Source organism: Amphimedon queenslandica, unplaced genomic scaffold (assembly GCF_000090795.2).
Source record: "Amphimedon queenslandica unplaced genomic scaffold, v1.1 AMPQUscaffold_13475, whole genome shotgun sequence".
Lineage (NCBI taxonomy): Eukaryota > Metazoa > Porifera > Demospongiae > Haplosclerida > Niphatidae > Amphimedon > Amphimedon queenslandica.
Genome location: NW_003546289.1, coordinates 160465 through 182277, shown reverse-complemented (window position 1 = coordinate 182277; position 21813 = coordinate 160465). Strand labels below are relative to the sequence as shown.

The following is a 21813-nucleotide window of genomic DNA, read 5'->3' as shown; positions in this document are numbered from 1 at the left end:
CAATTAGGACAATCTCACAGGAACAACAAGTAATGTCTTCAAAATTAAAAGTCATGGAAAATAGATTGGTGCAATCACAAATTCGCTCAAATGCAATTTTACATCCAAACAATAAATAAATCCAAACAATAAATAAACATTAAAAGTTCAGTGTATTTTATTTAGCACTACTATTATTTTTTTGTCTAACAACATGTTTTAAAAAATATTGATGCCATCGTAAATCATTAGTTAACTCAGGATGAAAACATGTTGCGATGATGTTTTGATATTCAACAGCTACAACAGTCTCCTGATCAGACAAATAACCAAGTACTTTAACATCAGGAGATAAAACTTTACTAATTCCTGGAGCTCTAATGAATATTCCATGGCATGTTGGTGGACCATTGCTTTGTAGCTGTTGAGCTTCATTAATGTGGACTAAACCTTCAAAACTGTCTCTTTGACGCCCAAATAGATTCCTTCTGGACTGAACAGGCAGACCTCCAATCTACAGGAAGAATAATTAGCATATTATATAGCTTCATCACACCTAATAAGTAATAACTATCATCTATTTACACTACATAACCTTCAACATTGGTGTGAAACAAGAAATAATGCATTGGGCTGCCGGACACATTTGTGTTTTATGTGTATAGTACACATGTACATGTAAATTATAAGTTGTGTATGTAATTGTAATAAATAGTGACACGTGCAGAGTATTTTAACTGACTTAATAGCCATTTAATTGCTATTTTATTGGCTATTATTATTATTGATTACTATTGAACTTTGTATTATTGTAACAATTATTGGTAAATGTAAATACAATCATTTCCTTCAGCTCTAAATTAATGTGTTAAATTTTCTGACCATATAAATTGTAGTTGTTTAGACTGCTACTAAAATTGTATTTCATGCCTAGAAGTGCTAATGTCAAATATGCACACGTGCTTGGACAAGAATCTTCATAATAATGGAAAAATATTAATGAAGCAATAGTATTGACATTACTTCATGCATTTATTTAAAATACAAGCTTTACAGAAACAATAAACCCTTGAATACAACCAGCTATATGGCAATACATGTCAACAGTTTAGTGATATGCCTGCAATTAACTTAAAAGCTCTGATAAAATGGAAACTTCATGTAATGCAGTGCACACAGTAGAAAGAATATTATTACAAAAAAAGAGGAGCTTAAAATGTATGTACATGTACATGTATGTAATGAAGTAGAATACTCCTCCAGGCTACAATCAATGTTACTGATATCTTAGTCCTGAATTATCCCACCACCACATTATAACATTCATACCTGTACATGTACATGTATATTGCATGTTATTTTGGGAATTCTGTCAACAGTGTACACATACATTGTACGCCTAGCAGGATACAATATACAGACATGTATTCTATACATGTAACTCGTCAAATTAAGAAATATCCAATCACAAAACAATTAATTCCTTATTTGCTTGTTATATCTTTCTAAAATTTAGATAAATAATATACATGTATTGTATGTTGTTCAAAATACAATTATGCTAGATGCAATAAATGTATTTAATTTACAATGGACAGCAATGCCATAAAATAACAAGTATTGTGGCTAATGTACATGTATACAGTGTATGTGATAGCAATTCCACGATCATGATTCAATCTATAAAAGATGCATAAGTAGTCTTAGCAATCAAAAATAAGGGTCTGCAATAGATAATGCTTCAAATAAATACCCTAACATGGTTTATGAATTCAATTATGTATTAATTACAACCAGTGCACAAATTTAATGCTTGAATCACCACACACACACACACACACACACACACACACACACTGTACAGTTGGAAATCTATTATAACATGTAAGAATTGAGACACTGCCAGAAGCTCTAGAATATTAAGTAAACCTTGGAAGGTTTAGACAGAATAAATAAATGGCTGCTATAAAGTCATAACACTAGCAAGGTTTCCCCACAATTAAAGCATTAGGTGAGCTAAACAGGATGCTTCATAAGCTGAGCACTTAAATTTGTATAAAATTCAGTTTTGATTGGAATCAGCTCAAGATTTCTACAACATAGTAAAACATGCATGTGTATCAGGATTCCCTGGCCATTTTTTAAAAAATTTGGCCAATGTCCTGTAAAACTGTACAGTGTTTTTGGCCAGATTTTGGAGCAACTTACAACTTCGCAAAAAATTTAGAAACAGCTTGAACTTTCTACACAATTATAAGAATATGCATGCATGCATCAGGAAATGTAATAAAAATAGAGCAAATATTTTTGATGAAATTTGTCAATGTTCCTGAACTATATAATACAAGTTTTGCGGCCAGATTTTAAAACAACTTTAAATATTCATAAAAAATTCAATTTGAACAAGCTAAAGATTTCTACACAACATAAGAACACGTACATCCACAAGTAAGTATATCAGGCAATGCAATAAAATTGAAAAATTCTCATTCTTCTAGCTATTTATGTCCCTATAGTTTTTTCACCAGGTGCTAATCAAACTACAAAAATCCAGTGGGAAACCCTGAATCTTAGTAAATGAACACAATGGACTGCTCAACAATCATTAGCATTGCTACACATTGGTATGCAGGAGGGGGCATAGGACACCTGCATACTACTGTATAGCACAAAAATTTTGAGGGCTATAAATTTCGTGGATATCATAATTTTTTAAGATTTGCAAAAATTTCTTCTGCAAAAATCAAATTATTATGGTACAAGATGGCATAAATTCACAAAAAATAAATTTTCAAAATAGATTTTTAGGCAAATTCATAAAATTTACAGGTCTCAAAAGTACTATAATGGTACTATACTGACACTTCACCCATGCTATAAATACATATCACAGAATCACATACCACAGTCTGTCCACCTTCCTTTTGACCCTGTAAATCATCAGCCAGTAGAATTAGACCAGCACACGTACCCCAAACTACTCCATGTCCAGATATCCATTTTTTTATAACGTCAGTAAAACCATTCTGAGCCAGGAAAACGCTGAGAGTTGTGCTCTCTCCACCAGGAATGATCAAACCATCTAAATCCTTCATATCAGATGGTTTCCTGATCTCTCTTATCTCCAAAGACAGAGCTTCATTATCTCTAATTTCTTTCAGCTTTTTAATATGTTCTATGAATGCTCCCTGAATACATAAAACACCAACAACAACCAGTGAGTCCCTCTTTGAATCTTTCATTGATTGCTCTCCGGCTTGTTCTTCAGCATTGCACAATGCGGCCATTTTTAATCTAGGGTAGACCACACCTATCTTTAAATCTAACTCCGCCCAATATTATACAAACAAGTCAAACATTAACAGCAATGCCAAGAAGAAAACCTTTTAGTTCCAAGCAAAAGAAAGAGCAGTTGCAAAGAAAAAGGCAAAAGAAAAGATCTCAAGGTTAATATTTTATTATCTTGATTGCACAACATGTTACTGTAGACCTACCAACTTTGCACTCTATTTTATTATGTTGATTGCACAACCTACCAACTTTGCACTCTATATATATCTAGTGACATGTAAGAATAAAAGAGTAATGATGATTAATTAGTTTTTATATAGGACAGAATGAAGGCCAATCACTTAGTGCTGTAGTGCCAGATCAAGTTGATGAGGAACAGGTCTCGTCTTCTGAGAGTGATAGTGAGACTGAAGAAGCTGTTGAAAAACAGTCTGAGCTTCCTAGAGTTGTTAGTAAACTGGGACATCAACCAGCTCAATTGCATGGAAAATATGATCCTAATAGGTATTGTTGAAATTTTAATTACATATGTATGTGTCATTTGCAAAGTGATACAATTACTTTGAGTAAAAATAATTTCTAATAATTTAGGTTTCGTCTTCATTTTAATGCAGAATCGCAAGAAGAAATAGACAAAAGGAAGCATATAGCAAAGACTAGAATAATTGTTCCAGTTGAGGAGGTGATCACCATGATACATGAAGATTTAAATAAAATACTGAAATCTTATTGTTATTAATTAGAATATGCTTGAAGTTAGTGTTGATGATATTTATCAACCTGGGTCAGTCCTGGATTTTCCTAAGAGACCACCGTGGACCTATAAAATGAGTAAAGCTGAGGTTTGTGATAAAAATTAAACAGTAGTGACTAGTGAATATCAATTCTGCTACTCATCTTGTTTGTTATTGTTTAGTAGCAATTAATTGTAACCATCATTTGTCCTTGCCATTTTTTCATTACAAATACACACAATGATGGTTTTGTCACGCAATGATTACATGTATATTAAATTTATTATCTTGAAGATTTTCTATTATAAAGTACACTACTTTAGGTACATAGGAAAGAAGAAGAAATGTTTACTGAATATTTGGAGAATATTTATACTAAATATGGGGACAAAAGCCTTAGTTATTTTGAGCATAATCTTGAAGTAGGGAATACACGTATGTATAAGTGTTTATTGTTTACTGAATAGACATGGAGACAACTGTGGCGTGTTTTAGAACTGTCAGACATCATTTTACTCATCACTGATATCAGGCATCCAGTATAAAGCTCCAACTCTTCTCTTATTAATTTTTTTTTACTTATAGGTGCTTCATTTCTCACCTGCTCTTTATGATTATGTAGTTAATGACCTCAAAAAGACACTTGTACTAATTTTAAATAAAGTTAGTATAAACTAGACAGACTTCAATTTGTTGTTATGTTATTGCATGTACATGTAGGTTGATTTGGTACCTCCTCAAGTTGCTGTGGCTTGGAGGCATTATTTCTTACATCAATTTCCTCATTTGCATGTTGTGTGCTTTACTTGCTATCCGAACAGTGATGTATCTACAGAGGTCAGTCAAAAAGGTATACTTGCGAATGAAATGAGCATGTGTTGTTATTTCCTGGCATTTATTACAAACGTAGTGAAGCTGAAATCTAGAAGGAGGAGAGGAAAAAGGTTGTCTGCTGTTGGTCCTAAAGAATTATTTGAAGTCATTGAAAGAATCTATAAAGGAAAAAGTACTAATACTTCATAATTGCTTATTTTGTTACCATTAATTTCAGTCAATTTGTCTCATGAAACCGAATTACAAAGTTCAAAAGAATTTCTTTTACCTGAGATTGACAAGGAATTGGTTGAATCAGATAATGTATATACTATTGGGCTAGTAGGTGTGTGTGTGTGTTGTATCTTTCTGTGTTATCTTTTTTACATGTACTTTCTTCAAAGGCCACCCAAATGTTGGTAAATCATCCATTCTTAATGGGTTAATTGGGAAAAAGGTTAGTATTTTTGCATCTATAATTATTGTTGTTGTGGCATTTGTATTTATGTGTAATTTACAGTCTGTTAGCACATCAAAAACTCCTGGTCATACAAAGCATTTACAAACAATATTTCTCACACCGACAGTCCGTCTCTGTGACTGTCCTGGTCTTGTATTCCCATCACTCATTGAGAAACAATTACAAGTATAGTGTTAGTTTGTGTATCACACATGGTTAAATTTTAGTACTACAGATACTTAGCGGAATCTACCCTATTGCACAAGTGAAAGAGCCATATACTAGTATAGGGTATCTTGCTGAGCGAGTGCCCCTTGTTGAGTTGCTGCAGCTATCTCACCCTGAGGAAGAGAAAATGGAAGAAGGTGATACAGTTGGTGGTGCTATTGCTACTGTGTCAAGTGAATCTTCCCTAAATTGGACAGCGTGGAATATTTGTGATGGTTAGTAGTTTCTTAAAATTACTAAGCATAAGGTGTCGCTTTTTGTAGCATGGGCTGAAAAGAAACAATACTTCACAGCCAGAGCTGCAAGATTAGACACTTATAGAGCTGGTAAGAGTCACAATTATTGTTTTTTTTTAATTTTAATTCCACATAGCAAATCATTTACTAAGGCTTGCAAGTGATGGAAGAGTTTGCATGTTTTTTATGCCACCTGGTTATTTAGCTGAAAAAGGTATGACTTAGGACTTAACCTAGGTATCACTAGATTTTAATTTCAGAGGGCTGGGAAAAGAATCCAGAGGTTGAAAGAATGATATTATTACAAAAGCAAGGAATGAGTACAAGTGATAGTGGGACACTGTTGTCATTGACTTCTGAATCAAGTGATGAAGAGTCTAACAGTCCACCAACTGTTCATTCTAATAAATTTACAGCTCTACTTGACATAGAAGAGTCTGACTAAAAATTGCAGACAAGAAAGTTTTATACCTCATTTAAATTGTATTATAATGTAACTGATTTCTGTTGTGTTAGTTCTATGCTACTAAAATTATTTCAGCTTAATGATGTATGAGTCATCCGAATTCTATCTAATTTTTAATCATTTTTGATTGCTGGTCCATAAAGGAGTGCTTCTTGATCTCGGTCTTCCATGAATGCTATTAACAAATCCAACAGTTATTTGTGGAGTGGGGGCACTGTAATGTCTTCTTTGTGGATTCACCGATCCTTCACTATCCTGCTGACTTCTTTCCTTCTCAGCACTTTGATGATGCTTCAAAGTTTCCTTATTTTTAGGAGGAAGGAAGGTTGAAACAGTGACTGGCAGTTCATCATTTTCTATGTCAGTAGATGCTTGGATCCTTGGCAATGTAGAAATGTCAGTGTAATTGTCAGATCTTATTCTAGATGAATCAGAAGAACTAGATCCTGATGCAAAAGAATCATTGATTTGAACTTGCTCGAATGGTCGTACATACGAAAACATTGTGTTAGATGTTTTGCTGAAACGCTGAGTGAGTTCACTGTTAAGTTCTTGCTGTAATTGCTCATGTCTCCTGATGAGACTGAAAGAAGACAAGTCTTCTGATTCAGTATCTTGTTTTTTTAATTTGATAGCTAAAATATATAAATACATGTAGATATAATATATTCTGTGACGTACCATCTCTGTATATTTTATCACGAGCTGCCTTTAGTTCCTATGGTGAAAAATTATAACAATGTAAATTGCTAAGTTATTCTGACCAAGTGAAGTTGCAATCTTAAGTCTTTGTTCACTTCCTTTAGAGCATTTGCCAAAGAAGCAAAGTAAGAGATAACAATGCTAAATTAGAATAATTAGCTATGCCAATGCATCATTCTTACCACAACAAGCCTATTAATGGTATTATTATAGTTGGGGTGTTCACATAATTGACTACTGTTTGTATAATTACTGGCCACCTATCTATTTCATATGTTACAGCATGTGACATGCTAGGAAGGCCCCTATACATTTAAACCTATAATACTATAAGGTAGTATAAATCCACACTTACCTGAATGGTCCACATGTCGTTGACGGAACTTCTTGTATGACTGCATAGCTGATAGGAAAAATGCACAAGAAAATATTCAACAATAATAATGCCATGTAGAATGTTTTTGTCGATGCCACTCGAAATAATGTCTGTGGTGGCTTATTAAATAAAGATACTACAAGGGCACGTATGTAGAACAGTAAAATATACTTCAGTAAATTAATAATAGGTAAAAGAGGGCAGAAGAGGACACCAAACCTATGAAACACTCATAGTGATACAAGCAACATTGATACTATACCATACTAAAGCCTGTCCATATACAAGTTTCAAAATATTCCTTGCTAAATTGAATTCAGCAAGGCCAAACTGTAAGTGACCAAAAATGATAGTTATTTGCAAAATTTAACCTACCTTTTCACTAATTCTTGGACATATATATGTTTTAACTGCTATCCATCGAGCAATATCAACAACAGCTATACTGAACAACTCGGCAAAGAAATGTGTTATAGAGAGCTTGTATAATTCCTGTCCCATTACAGTTTCCCAGCAGCAATAATTCTCATCACTATCAATAAATGTTGCATTTGTTAAAACAGTAGTTGTATTTTCCTATCAATGCACAAAATAATGTTCCATTATCTAATAATAATTATTATTCTTACACATGTCCTATTAAAAGTAAACAATGCAATGATTAGTACATACAAGCTTGTTATGTATAATACAAATAACCTAGATTTGCAAAGTCAATTGGTTTAGTAGTAAAAAAATAACTTACCTTGCAAGCATTACTTTTAATGCAGTTCGTGGATGATGCTGCTCAATTAATTGAGCCACTTGGAACATTATTGGGAAAACAAAGTTACAAGTAACTATTACTGCTTGAACCTATATACATTTATACAAAATTTACAATGGCACTTACAATTAAAATTAATAGCAAATACTCATACCTGAAATGAGCGCATAATTAACCATATTCCTTTCAGTCCTAACTTAAGAGCATCAACAAAGTTGACAGAAACAGTAGAATAGTCAATATTTTCAACTGCCAAATAAATTGCATATGCACTGGCACACAACAAAATAAATAAAACTACATGAACAGCAAGTCGTATAACTATCAACTTCCAACTAATAAATTGAAAATGAAAATACATAAAATAAGTAAATTAATGACAACACTAACGATGTTTGTCTGTCATTAGAATCTGCTTCTACAATTGTTTCCTAATAATAAATTAAAATTTATAAAAAATAAAGAGCAGATTTTACTTTAAGCAAAGTAGTGAGACGAAGACGCTTATAGACTGCTGTTTCATGTGAAGTAATGGTAAAGTCCCAACTTGCAAACACCTTCCAAGCAAAAAGATATTGCTCTGAAATGCTTGCCTTCTGTAAAATTTTGTACTTCTTAACCATTCTACAAAAAATAATAGAGCTTATATATGGTTTCATAATTCACAAAAATTATATTATGCACCTGACTAATATTGCTAATATGCAAACAACAAATATAGCTGCAATAACTCCTAAGTATGCCAAAGGTAATTTATATCCTGTTCCTATAGCTGGGTTAGGGTTATGTGGTGGAGCTACGTATGGCTCATTCTTTCCACTATCATAAAATCCATGAAATAAAACTGAATACTCAAGTAGGTATCCCTAAAAAATGATTAACACACATTCAGCACCATTAATTGTACAAGTGTTCACTTTTCCATCCACAATGAATGACAATGGTGACCCATTTTCCCGAATTTGAGCAGGAACTTGCAATCCATGCCCACTGCTTGCCTGAAAAATCAAGATAAATAAAATTATTTTTATTGTCCTCATACCTGTGGGAGCACAAGAAATGCCAAAATAATAAATGACATGATCAAATTAAGAGCACATAACCATCGTAAGAAGTTAAAAAATGAGGCAACACTAGAACCAAATCGTCCTTTGCATGAATAGTAATAAATATTATAACATACACAGCAATCCACCTTCAATTCTTTTAATGATAGAATTCCATATTGTTAGTGACGACCTAATATTTCGAAACCTCCTACGAAAAGCTCCTGTTGCTATGGAAAAATTATCTTTGAACGTATCAAGTGTATTCATTTGGCCAGCATAAACTGCAACATTTTCCTTGTACATCCTATGCATTAATAATCTTTGACTCATTAAAGAAAGTAATGACTTACATAAGTGCAGCCATTTTCATTTGCATTGGCCATGGTTGTGAACGAAAGTTATTGATGATTTCACGTTGCTCCTTTACATATTTATGCACTTCGTTACTGCTAAGCAATTGCGGTATCACTGGTTGAGATGCTACTGCCATTGAATGGTCACTGATTGCACGAGTACTACAAAACATTAGCATCATTAGACATCTAGACTGAAACATGTACCTAGAGTTTTCCAAGTATCTTTGTCTTGCCATAAACTCAGACTCACTCATTCCAGCCCTGCTTAATCCAGTTCTGCTCATTTTTTGGCGTTGGCGTTGCTCATGACTTGACTCACGATGACGATCTATGGAATGTAAGCAAAAGGGGGGCCGCACCCAATGAGATGCTGTGGTTTACAGAAACGCTCAAACTATTTTAATTTTTATGACAGGCGGCTGTGTGAGGGGTGAGAACTAAACAAAACTTCGCTAGAAATCAACAGTTTGTTGTTTAAATCCTGTTCTCTTTACAACGGGCCTAGCTTTAAAGCAATCATGTCTCTTGACAGAGGCACAATGGGGCGGCTTTCAGTACAGAGGCTCTCAAAGCGATTCAGTAAGTTCAATAATGTGAATGTGATTAATTTTGTGGCTCGTGTCAAAAGTTCTGAATAGCTTACCCATAGTATTCAGTCTTCTTTCACAAGACAGTAGACTACCTTTGCTTCTCAAAATAACAACGTTGCCATGGGGAAGTGTGCCGTTATTGACCGCCCAATGTAAAACCTGCCACAATGTTTCTTGGGCCTTAGACCTGACACTAATAATCTGATAATTATAGCATTTTAGTAGTTATTATCACTTTATTTATAAACTAGCTCGCAATAAAGAGTATGATCGAGTAGATGATACCTCTGATACTCGTGTCCCTTTGTACAATGAAGAGGCTTTTCAGCATGGGCTGAAATTTAAAGCAAAGGTAGGCAAGTTTTAAATTATAAATTGACATGCAGCCTATTTTATGTTTTATTCATAGTACATTGGTAGTGCCGAGATCCAAAAGCCATCATCTAAAATAGATATCATTACAGCTATGAGGCGGATTAGAGTAAGTGTCAGTTAGCATAGTTATAACCTTATAGCTTATTTTAGTATGAGCATAAAGTAAAAGGTGTTAAGAAGCAAAGATGTTTAATTGATATATCCACGACAGGGGTTAAAATAACCAAGAGAAAGCGAAGAGTATGTCCAAATGTACTCTTATAATTATTTTAAATGCATATTCTTTAGAAAAGGAAGCAGTACACTGAGGAACAACTCTTTATGATGCAGCATGCCATTTACAGGTAAGTGTGTGTAATGCTTTGTGTCAGCTTTGATTCCTGTCTACACTTTAAGCCACTTGGGAATACTCTATAGTGTATCATTATGCTGGTTTTGATAGGATATTTTATGTATCACATGATTCTCAAGACTTGAAGATATTCAGTTACATCACTCGTGAAGTGCCTAGCAATACTTTTAAATGCAATGTATTCAAAGCATACAAGAAGGTACAGTAATTAATAATAGGTGACTTAATTTGTCAGCTACTTCACTTTATAGTACATGTACATGTACCCATACATGTGTATTATGTTGTGTGTGGCATGCTAATTGTACAACTTAATATCTTGGAGATTTGTATCAATATTGTCTAACTGTCTATTATATAGTGTTTCTTTACATTCTTGTGGTTAGCATTTATATCTTCCTCTTAGCGTATGGCTCTTCATGTAGTAAGAAGTTTAGGACAAGCGTTTGATGTTTGTCATAAGCTAAACCCTCGACCAAAGAAAAAGAAACCTGTTCAAACAGAGGAGAAAAAGTCAGAAGAGACAAAGACGGAGGAAAAGGAAGATGAAGAAAAGAAGAAGGACAATGTAGAGGAGGTTAAAGAGCCTGAAAAGGATAATGATATGGCAGCACCAAATCAATCAGTAAATACTGCTCAGGAACCTATCGCCAGCAATAATCCTTTTGAGCCTCCACTACCCCCTCTTATTGACTTGGACCCATTAGCACCTTTCAATCTACCAATATTGCCTCCTGGTAAGAATAATAATACACGTAACATTCAAGTTATTATCTTTATAATAGTGCCTTCTGGTATGACTGTGACACCAACCACTACTCCTACTGGGTTTGTTGGCAGACCACGTCCAAGACCAGGACAAGTATGTCATTCTCCTGTTGCGTTTAATGCGTATTTATAATGTCATACTGTTAGAATACAATACAAGAGAATCCAATGATGGCTGGTTCTTCAGACAGTGTGAAAGCTATCAACATATCACCATCAGTATCCCTTGGAGAGCCACTGAACAGTGTTGATGGAGATACCTTGCCTCGGGATCATGAAAAGCAACAATTGAGTGCACAGCTTACTTTGATAACAGAACAACTTCATACCGAGAGAGCAGCCAGGATAGAATCAGAGGTAAATATACTGCAATAACAACTTTGTTGGTTTATGATAAAACTATTTTATGATAAGATGTTTGTTTATTTTATTTGTAGGCGAGAGTTGAGCATTTGTTGATGCAAAACAAAGAATTGTTATCTCATCTACAAAAGCTAATGGTGCAGTTACAGCAGCTCCAATCCTTACAGATGAGTCAGATAACACCTCCCAAATCAACTCCTCCACTATCAAAAAAAGGTCAACCTTCTCCATCAGAAATGACCCCACCTAACACAGACCACAGTGAGCCATCCAACTCAGAGGTCAATCTGGAGCATATGAAACTCGATAGCTCACCAGAGGAACCTCCCAAGCCAACACCAAATGTTACGGATGAGCTGCCTCTTCTTGATGATATCAATGAGCTGAACGACTCTAACTCTGACAAGGTGGAAGATTTCAACACTATTCATTTGGTCTCGCAAGATGATTTTGATGCTGCCTTCACACCTCAACCTACTAATGATCCCTTTACTCCCATTAAGCCTGATGACTCATCTCATGATCAAGCCACTCTAGATGCTGCCTTTACTCCAACAACAGTAACTGTTGCATCATAAATCAGAGCTGACGTTAGTTGACTATAATGCCTTTTAAATTTTATTATTCCCTCCAGTGATGCATGTCAAGTGTGTTTACTGTCAAATGTACTTGTAGCAGTACAGTATATTATTTTATTATAAGTAAAATATTCAAAGTAATAATTATTATTATGATATGCAACTTTTTGGCTAAAGAAAATTGGAAACAAAACTAAGAATTAGTAAAAATTAATAATGATTATTAGCCACGAATAAGAAGGTCCCAATGTGATCTCCATCGTCGCCACATTATTTGAGGCTTTGTAAGTGCAGGGTAACCAAATGCAAAAGGAGCAAATAGAAAAAATGTCACTAGAACTGAAAAACAATAAAGAAAAACTAATCCTTGATAAAACAATTTCATGAGTTTCGGATACCTACAGTGTGCATGTAAGTAAATAAAAACAGGAATAAAAATTACTACTACATGCTTACCATTTGCATCTGTTAGCCCAATAGTATCCATGATCAAACAATGCTGCCAATAACATGAACTTGAAAGGAAGTGCTGGCAAATAATGGTGAAGAAAGAGAACTCTTGACAGTAAAAAATAAGGAAAGTAATGAGCAGACCATCCTACCATCAACACCAATCCAGATGTCCAATATTGCTCAAAAACAACTACAATGTATAACAATACGAATGAGACTATAGACATGCATGACAATCATGTTAATTACCTGGTGGAATATCATTGATATTTCTTCTTTTTCGTACAAGATAGAATAATAATACAACAGAGAAGATTCCTATACCTCCAGTACCAGACCACCACAATACTGGATTACCTAATAATGTGATTTGAGCCTACACAACACAAAATTGAGTTAAAACTACACGGCAGCGAGAACACGTCATTCATTAACATACATTAGTTTTATTATGCAGCCAATATGGTAATGTTTTCCCTAGTAAAGGCCACTGAGCAGGACTGGCCCCAAACTGATGATCGCCCAGATTACCATGAGCTGCTAACATTCTACCCTGCATTTCAAAGTATTTCTCCCAAAATGACATAGTAACATTAGGATCACGAGGGCGACGAGATGGTAAAGGCTGAAATTGATTAGCTGTTTCATTACGAAGTGTTTCCTCTTCTTCCAACATTTCATCAGTTGAATTAACATGATTAGCATCATCCATTACCCATAAAGTGTGAGACGACTCCACTGCACGATCAGTAGCCACCTACAATAATACATGCACCATAATTAGCTGTACATGTTATACATGTACACACTGTACTAGGCAGTGGCTTACAATAATGCTTTTCACTAACCTCAAATTGTTGAAATCCCCATTCAGGCAGTCGTGATCCAGTACACTAAAAAATTTAAACAAATTTAAAAAGTCTATTTCACAGAATGACCACAAAATAGATTAATCCTGTTTTGATTAAACAAACTGCATGTACATAAATTATGAGTATCACTATATACATAGATCAGACCACACTGATCAGATCATGCACCACTATGGCATTATCGTTACTACAGGAAATCCTACTATTTCACTATAATAATCATTGAATAGGTTGTGAAAACTAACTGCTTTACTATACATATTTAATTAACAATTCATAATTGTAATTGGAACAAGACAGCAATCTTACCGCCATTGCTTGATTACTGTTGACATGAATGAATCTAAACTTAGTCTTTCCAGAAGCCCAAAATACAGGAATGTCATCCTTCACACCTTGCAATTCCTAATGGAATAATAACAATAATAAACAACACAATATCACATACTATTCTCCAATGTAGGTAAGGTATAAACTTAGCAGAGTAATTGATGTAGCCAGCAATCTCTTGATTAGCAGGAGAGAGAGGAGCAGCCACATCATGACTGTTGAGCAACTTCTCAGTTTTAGTGTGAACCAGTTCAATAACATCATTATTCCTCACAGGATCAGTATCATTAGTAGGTATTGATGGATCAGATGGACTATAGGATTAACACATCATAGAACATACTTATTAACATGTTCAGAACATGAATGACAAAACTCCTCCAAGGCTCCAACAGTAAATACATGCATGTACATATACATGCATGTACATGTATATGGGTCTCAGTCTCTAATGTACTCCTCCCTTTTTCATAAGGCAAACTACTATAATACCGAGTTTTCCAGTGCACTATGTTACAGACAAACATTAATGAAAGTGTCTATACACAGAACCATTTTCAACAATATCATTCAACTAAAAGGCATATGCCAACATAAAAGGATCAACAATATTCATAACACATTGACTAATCTTTACATGTATGTGTACATGTAGCAGTACATGTACACCCACAATATCTATATGTACATGTACATGTATGTACAGTACAACAACTGTATACTTTGTAGAATTACAATACATGCAGTTTGTTGTATCAATACAATGTATACATGCATGCATAGAATATCACCATTATAACGTTAAAATAAAGAATTTTATTTCAGAACAAAATAATGGCATTATAATTTTGCATACTTTTTCCACAAGAAATGCTACAAATAATAAAAACAACCTTGGGTCTTAGTATGCACATACATTTAAAGACTGAAGAGCTATCTCAATAACTACATGTAGAAGAATGTAAAACATTAAGGGGATCTGCCCCATATAGCCATTCGATCATCATAAAATTAAGTTATTTGACTTTAATAATAGTTAGACAAACCATCAATCCGTACAGATGCACTTCACCACTAAGGGCTTTGCCCAAAAATAAATGTCATACTTTAATTCCATATTGTACATACAGTATGTCAAAGAGTTATTAATACTGCCACTATTTTGTTTTTTTACACAAAATAGTGGACTTCAAATACAGTACTTACTGTGGTTACACTACATGGCGTAAATGCACTCACAGCCATAGAGTAAACATACAAGAACTCAACATATGCAAATGCAAATTATGTAATACATGTAATTGCGCAAAATTCATTTTATGTATAAGACATTTAGATTTACATGTAGTTACTTCCATGTACATATAGTTACTTCCATACAATGTTGATTGTCTGTTTTATCATGTACGTGTACATATACAAGTAAGCAACAATGAGTAGTAGCTGACTATCAGATACTAAGAAGAAACACGTTAAGTGCTGTGACAAGAAATCATAATGTGTTAATTATGACAATTAAGTGTCACAAAACGTACATCTTGCAAAATTTTATGCATATAAATTACTATAGCAATAAATTAAATTATTATGCATGTACAGTACTTGAACTCAAATTTAATAGTCTTAATTCCATTGAAAAAGTGATAACAGTGGGTATGCGAAGCATGCATATACATAAAAAATAATACACACACGGTACACATGAAACTACATGTACATGTATGCATGTGCACTAGCTGATACAATATTGCCACTAAAGTTTTATAATAAAATATTAGCTACTTTATTTTAAAGGCATAATAGTGGCATGATAATATTGCATACTTTTTCCACAAGTAGAGCTACAATAATCAAACAAAACTTGGGTCTTAGTATGCAAATATTCCTATTGAAAGACTTTGATCTCAATTAAATATACAATTAAGTGCACTTAAACGAGGAAAGCAAATAGACAAAAATGAAGGAAAACTATTTCAAAAGCTATCTTAAGGTATTCCTTACATTCCAGGTTTCCTTATAGTCCAATAATTATTTGGATCACGAAACTCATAACAAGTGACTTGCTGTTGATAACTGGAGCCACGCCCATCAGGATACTTGAGAGGATAAAGGTCTTTATGGGAATGCAACCAGCAGGAACTATCTTGATTACGAAATGAAATACTAGCACCATATCTTAACACTAATAGGTGAAGGAATAATCAGATGAAATATTAATAACATACGTGTTGAGTTTTCAGGCACAGAATATCTAACAGGAGGAGGAACAGGACTGCCCTAGAAAATTTAATACATGAACCATAAAAATACATGTTACATGTTATTATTTGGAGAATGAAATCTTTGTTTTATGAGAGCAGCATTAAAGAATGGGATACTTCTCAACAACAAAATAAAAAATTGTCAGAAAATTGTTTGCCAAACAAAATATACAATACAGTGATACATTGGCCCACTACTACATGCACATTATTACACTTTTTACATAAATGCTATAAGGCAAAGAGTTTCATTATTAATTTCATGCCATCGTTTTAAGTAGAATGACACAAAACAGTAGCTACATGTACTGTATATAGTACCTTTAGAGTGTCTTGGAAGTCTAGAGACACAAAAGCATTGCCTGGGCCAGCATTGACCAACACATAAAAATGAATGTAGAATAAAACAAAGTTCATGAGTAAAGGTATTCCAAGAAGGTATGCTCCACGATGAGCCATATGAACAAACAGATCCAACTATAATAAAAATAAGAAATAAAACAAAAAGATCTCAAGAACGCACCAAATCTTTATGCAGTGGTGGGTTAGGCTCAGGCCACTACAAGACAATGAAGTTACAAACACAATTACATGTACACTATACCTTGTCCACTGCTAAATCACCTACTATCTGCCATAAGTCACAGAGACCAAGCAATCCAACACAGCCAACAGCAATGAGGCCAGTATACTTGACACTATAAATTGCATGCACAATTAAACAATATAAATAAAGACTAACCCAAGCAATATTCCTAAAGAAATCCCAGTTATGGCTAGCCAGCAATGCCATCTCCTGCTATATGACCTACATGTATATAATGATGTAAAATAATTGCCAAGGCATATTATACAATTACATTAACATATGTGTAATACAATGTACATGTACATGTAGACTAAGTTCATATTATTTTTAGAAATGAAAAAAATAATTGTAATAGCCACAAAATGATATGATACTAGATAGTTTAGAATATCTACTCTAAATTCAATTTCATTGTTTACCACAATGGCTCAACCATAACACCTGAAATACTACTACTACTATCATGAGATACACACAATTACACATACAATAAGATACTGAAATAAACAATCAAGTAAGCGACTCTCTAATTGAATTCATTTTGACAAAAACTCAATCACTGTACAACAAACAAGGATAATGATACAATTTAGGAACAAACACGCATAAATTCTATTTATAACTTTAAACTTACACTGCTCTACAATGATACACTTTCAAATAACCTAAAACAGACAAATACGTGAACAAGATGACAAAAGAGTCCAACATAATCACTCGACTCTGAATCTGGAGTGAGTTATCTATAAGGAATGCAAACGAATAAACCAGAAACAGACACAAAATACAATTACCCAATAGAGTAAAGAAACATGCCAACAGGGCACCTTTATGAGTAAAGCCTAGCATCACCATTATCTATAGTAATAATAAACTTGTGTATCTGTACTCATACAAATAGAATACATACTTCATATATAGTTGGAATCAGTAACGCACCACAAAGTGCTGAGGCTCCACGCATAATAACATAAGGAACTTCAGAGGGAAATTCTATTTAAATGAATTATGCACTACATCATACAGCATATGCACAATGTGATTACCTTCACCAATAGTGGAAAACAGGAAGGAGCCATCAAAGTCATTCCAGTAACCTACCAGACAAAACAGACAATAATTAGGACATTAAGAATTAACCGTGCACACGGAAAGGCACATATACATGTTAATGTAATATGCCTACATGCAATAGCAATGAACAAGAGGAAACACCTAATTGAGGGACACGAGCCCATCAACACTTGTAATAAATAACTATTGATTCAAATACATGTACATCTACATGCATATAAAAGCCTCTCCAAATACGACTATAACAACAACGTAACTATTAGCTCCAATAATCTATGACAATTAGAGCATAGCAAGTACACCAATACCCTGGCAAATACAATAGGGAGAGGAACATTTTTGATTTAAAAAAAGATAAAAACAAAAAAATATTGTACTTTGGCTGTATAGTGGAATTCAATACAAATAACATACATGTATACAACTATTTGCCAAACAGAATCACTATAAATACACACAACAGTGCCAGAAGCTTACATGATCATATACATGTACTAAAAATGCTAAAACCAACAGATACATGCATGTACACGTACATGCAGTGACAGGAGTGTACATGTTACCTACCAATCAATGCAAAAATGAGTTTCCCAAGAGGAGGATGAACATCAAAGAAAAAAGTTTGAGATAAGTAGTAACTAGCAAACTTTCCAAAATGAACTTCATCAAAACTATACGCAGAATAAAGTACAGTATTAGACATTGTTTAAAAAAAGAATTAATTTTCATAATTTATCAGTATGAACAAACACAGGAATGATGCCAAAATCAATAATAATAATTATTATTATAAATCTTGTTATGGTGATTTCCTTATTAAATATAATTAGATTTATATACATATAATTATAACAAACTAATGAAATGCATATTACAGCAAATTAGTGCTTCCCTTTACATGCATAAAGATCTATTATAACTATATGTTAGCTAGCTAACTTACACTACACAGTTAGGAAGATCAATTCTCCAGAACCGAATTATAAAAGCGAATACAGTCATTACCCAGTACAGGATATTAACAGTCACTGGTACATTCCACCATGGCTTTTCAGAACTGATTAGAAACCACATTGTAGGTGGAGGGGGTGGACGTTTGATCAACCTACAAATAAATAAAAGAGAGAACTTAGTGATTGAAAATCAGTTATCACTGATCATGCAATTATTATTAATAAAAATAGTAGGTGGTGTTGTGTAGGAATAGTAATCAAAGTGTGGGTCAAACTCAACACACTTAAAAGTGGTGATGCTAGGAAGATATCAAAATGTCTACAACATTGATAATAAATACATGTACATGTACACATGTATCAGTAAATGTACACATCATGTTAACACTGGTACACCTTAATGACTGATTAAGAAAAGGATTAAATATTTAGAAAATATAAAAACAAGGAACAACATGCAAGTATCAAGGAATGGTGAAATACATGTAAGTAGTAACCCTTTCATTTCATACTGATAATAATATCAAATGACCTACCTAACAGTTTTAAAGCCACCCTGTCCATCATGTACTTGGACTAGTTCAGTTTGTATATGAGATGGTGGTGATTGATACTGTGGTGGAGGAGGAGTACCCTGTTGTGAAACATCTGATGATGTGACTTCTGATGGAGTGGCTTCTAATTGTGTTACTTCAGATTTAACTTCAGACTGAACTTCAGGCTAAAAAAGAAAAAAATACTAATGCTAATATACATGCACAAGAACATGATCATGTAAATTAAGTTTAACAACACAATTTGCTATCCAAAACGGTACTATCATAATATTGCTTTGCAAGCTTCCAAATAGAAATGATCAATTGTTGCATAAATATACTATTGACATGTATGGACACATGGTTATTGCATCAGTTCATTCTCTTTGTATATGAATAAATTAGATTTATCCTTAGAGTCCATTAGTCCAATCAAGGAAAAGATTTTAAAATGGTGATAGCTGATAGCCTGATTAGTGTTGCCATATTGTGAAAAAAATCTTGGCGAATTTGGCAAATTGAGGTCCATTTGACAAATTTTTACGACCTCCTCCAGGTCGTCCTATAATTGATTTCACCCACGTGCGATATATATATATTTGTATGTCAACATGGACATAAACTATAAACTTAACACTTCAAAATTTCTAGCTATACAGTAAACTTTCCTGGCAAGAAACACAATTTATTAATAAAACACACTACAGCACTCACCCACACACAATCAACAATAATTACCGTATCGAGGTTATTATTTCACTGGGAATAAATTTAGCATCTTCATTAAATTTGCAAGATCAAATTCCACAAAAAAGTTGTGGCACACTAGGAAAAATGGCTACAGAAGGTAATATTTGCAAAAATTTATACCAACAAATGGTAAATCCAAACAAATTCACAAAATTTTAAGATACATGTACATGTATAGTATAGCAAGTGCCACATTATAGTCATCAGGCTGAAGGGCATATCACTAATGTTAACAAAAGATTAGAAAATAAATTTATTAAAGGTTAGTATGTCCATTATTATCAACAACAACAGAAGAGATCATGTACATGTACATGTACATGTATGCTCCCCCAAGCAAATGTCTGATTTTAATGTTGAATCATAAAAGTTGAATATAAGTACAGATGCAAAATGCCTATCTTAAACATGTTCATGATGTGGTAAAAAAAAGAATTCCCTGGAAGTTGTAACTTTTAGCTTGTCATGTCTACAGTTATGATAAGCACAACCACATACAATAAATAGGAGGAGAGCAGTAATTTCTAGGGGTAGCTCCAAGGGAAGAACCCAGGGGATATAACATAGGATGAGAATGCATCTTTGCAATGTTTGCATTCTGTATATAAGTAGCTCAGATCCTTCTCAGAGGTTAGATTTAGCTAAAGAAAGTCTAAAACAAGAGATAAGACAGCAGCTAGGCAACACCAGTGGGCCAAAAAAATTCAAGACTTTGCCTATCAATACTATAACAACGGTGCTCTTATTGACTGGAATACATTAGAGGTACTCATTTCATATTCTGTAGAAAAACTTATCATTTACAATTAATAGATAGCAGTAGCTAAAGATATGCCAATCAGAGTAAAGGATTTACAGGGAACTGAATACTCAATTCCTCTCTATGTTGGAGTAAGTATACATGTACATCTAATGAAGAAAAATCCATAATTATCTAATACATATAAAATCAAGAGCTGTGAAAACATGACTAATATCAATATATTGTAGGGAAACACTGTTCTTGAGCTCAAGAAGCAGCTTCAATCAAAATCAGGTATATCACAGCATAGACAGAGGCTGATATACAACAATGAGATACTGGAGAGCAATGGAACACCATTATCACATTATGGGATCACTGATGGTGCATGTCTTCAACTTGTGGTAATGGCAGGTTGGATTATAAGAATCAATAATTTAAACAATTCTGGACAAACAATAGAAGTATTCTTGAAAGGACATGACTGTGAAGTAAGCAATATACTCAACTTTGAAGTACAAAAGATCTTTTTCTCTCTGCAGAAAATGACAGTAATGGATTTGAAGAAGGAAATTGCCAAAATTCAAGGAGAAGCATTCATGAAATTAAATGAAATACGCCTCATGAAGAACAGCCAAGAACCAAGAGACATTACTACCTTGCGAGATGCCAAAATTTTCGATAATGACACACTATCAATGAAAAAGAAGCGCTTTCCACCAATGAATATCCTTGTAGCAGGATACAACGCAAAAACTCACAACATACTCA

The 21813-nt window shown here is 33.7% G+C and overlaps 5 protein-coding genes across 7 annotated transcripts in view; 2 read left to right on the top strand and 3 right to left on the bottom strand.

Moving 5' to 3' along the window:
- Positions 1 to 44: 44 nt before the first annotated feature.
- Positions 45 to 3322, bottom strand: LOC100641418 (pyridoxal 5'-phosphate synthase subunit PdxT-like). The gene is made up of 2 exons (XM_019994349.1): positions 2883 to 3322; positions 45 to 493 (listed from the first exon to the last, which is right to left on the bottom strand). The coding sequence occupies exons 1-2, from the start codon at positions 3264 to 3266 to the stop codon at positions 158 to 160; spliced, it is 720 nt and encodes a 239-aa protein (XP_019849908.1). The 5' UTR covers positions 3267 to 3322; the 3' UTR covers positions 45 to 157.
- LOC100641292 (guanine nucleotide-binding protein-like 1) lies at positions 3310 to 6304 on the top strand. Of its 2 annotated transcripts, XM_019994345.1 has the most exons (16): positions 3310 to 3425; positions 3591 to 3774; positions 3862 to 3952; positions 4014 to 4112; positions 4328 to 4426; positions 4472 to 4543; positions 4590 to 4667; positions 4725 to 4854; positions 4915 to 5010; positions 5056 to 5163; positions 5222 to 5274; positions 5338 to 5463; positions 5513 to 5720; positions 5769 to 5831; positions 5878 to 5955; positions 6002 to 6304. In XM_019994345.1, exons 1-16 carry the CDS (start codon positions 3347 to 3349, stop codon positions 6184 to 6186), a joined length of 1749 nt encoding a protein of 582 aa, XP_019849904.1. In that variant the 5' UTR covers positions 3310 to 3346; the 3' UTR covers positions 6187 to 6304. The 2 variants fall into 2 exon arrangements, with proteins under 2 accessions (XP_019849904.1, XP_019849905.1); XM_019994346.1 differs by lacking the exon at positions 3310 to 3425 and having other exon boundaries at positions 3688 to 3774; positions 3885 to 3952.
- On the bottom strand, positions 6170 to 10265 carry LOC105312081 (transmembrane channel-like protein 1). Its single transcript, XM_019994340.1, has 19 exons — positions 10100 to 10265; positions 9661 to 9784; positions 9451 to 9615; positions 9247 to 9404; positions 9094 to 9200; positions 8969 to 9049; positions 8736 to 8917; positions 8528 to 8675; positions 8442 to 8482; positions 8206 to 8386; positions 8031 to 8140; positions 7915 to 7984; positions 7661 to 7861; positions 7548 to 7615; positions 7265 to 7504; positions 7092 to 7214; positions 6972 to 7050; positions 6889 to 6925; positions 6170 to 6842 (listed from the first exon to the last, which is right to left on the bottom strand). The coding sequence occupies exons 1-19, from the start codon at positions 10101 to 10103 to the stop codon at positions 6325 to 6327; spliced, it is 2637 nt and encodes an 878-aa protein (XP_019849899.1). The 5' UTR covers positions 10104 to 10265; the 3' UTR covers positions 6170 to 6324.
- On the top strand, positions 9801 to 12675 carry LOC100641165 (carboxyl-terminal PDZ ligand of neuronal nitric oxide synthase protein-like). Its single transcript, XM_003385073.3, has 10 exons — positions 9801 to 10035; positions 10298 to 10398; positions 10456 to 10527; positions 10572 to 10661; positions 10710 to 10765; positions 10864 to 10972; positions 11180 to 11510; positions 11559 to 11635; positions 11689 to 11898; positions 11979 to 12675. Exons 1-10 carry the CDS (start codon positions 9975 to 9977, stop codon positions 12480 to 12482), a joined length of 1611 nt encoding a protein of 536 aa, XP_003385121.1. The 5' UTR covers positions 9801 to 9974; the 3' UTR covers positions 12483 to 12675.
- The window catches only part of LOC100641038 (protein O-mannosyl-transferase 1-like), an 18628-nt gene continuing 9441 nt past the window's right edge, over positions 12627 to 21813 (bottom strand). Inside the window, exons 2-21 of one of the 2 annotated variants that reach the window (XM_019994341.1) lie at positions 19551 to 19735; positions 19005 to 19166; positions 18629 to 18732; positions 18034 to 18084; positions 17898 to 17980; positions 17782 to 17845; positions 17622 to 17730; positions 17141 to 17206; positions 17003 to 17096; positions 16922 to 16957; positions 16720 to 16875; positions 16363 to 16414; positions 16139 to 16319; positions 14256 to 14451; positions 14117 to 14212; positions 13784 to 13828; positions 13375 to 13692; positions 13185 to 13311; positions 12939 to 13125; positions 12627 to 12880 (exon numbers count right to left, since the gene is read on the bottom strand). In XM_019994341.1, coding sequence (XP_019849900.1) covers positions 12706 to 12880; positions 12939 to 13125; positions 13185 to 13311; positions 13375 to 13692; positions 13784 to 13828; positions 14117 to 14212; positions 14256 to 14451; positions 16139 to 16319; positions 16363 to 16414; positions 16720 to 16875; positions 16922 to 16957; positions 17003 to 17096; positions 17141 to 17206; positions 17622 to 17730; positions 17782 to 17845; positions 17898 to 17980; positions 18034 to 18084; positions 18629 to 18732; positions 19005 to 19166; positions 19551 to 19735 — 2487 coding nt within the window. In that variant the 3' untranslated portion in view covers positions 12627 to 12705. The remainder of the gene's footprint in view (positions 12881 to 12938; positions 13126 to 13184; positions 13312 to 13374; positions 13693 to 13783; positions 13829 to 14116; positions 14213 to 14255; positions 14452 to 16138; positions 16320 to 16362; positions 16415 to 16719; positions 16876 to 16921; positions 16958 to 17002; positions 17097 to 17140; positions 17207 to 17621; positions 17731 to 17781; positions 17846 to 17897; positions 17981 to 18033; positions 18085 to 18628; positions 18733 to 19004; positions 19167 to 19550; positions 19736 to 21813) is intronic. The other variant, XM_019994342.1, reaches the window with a different exon arrangement.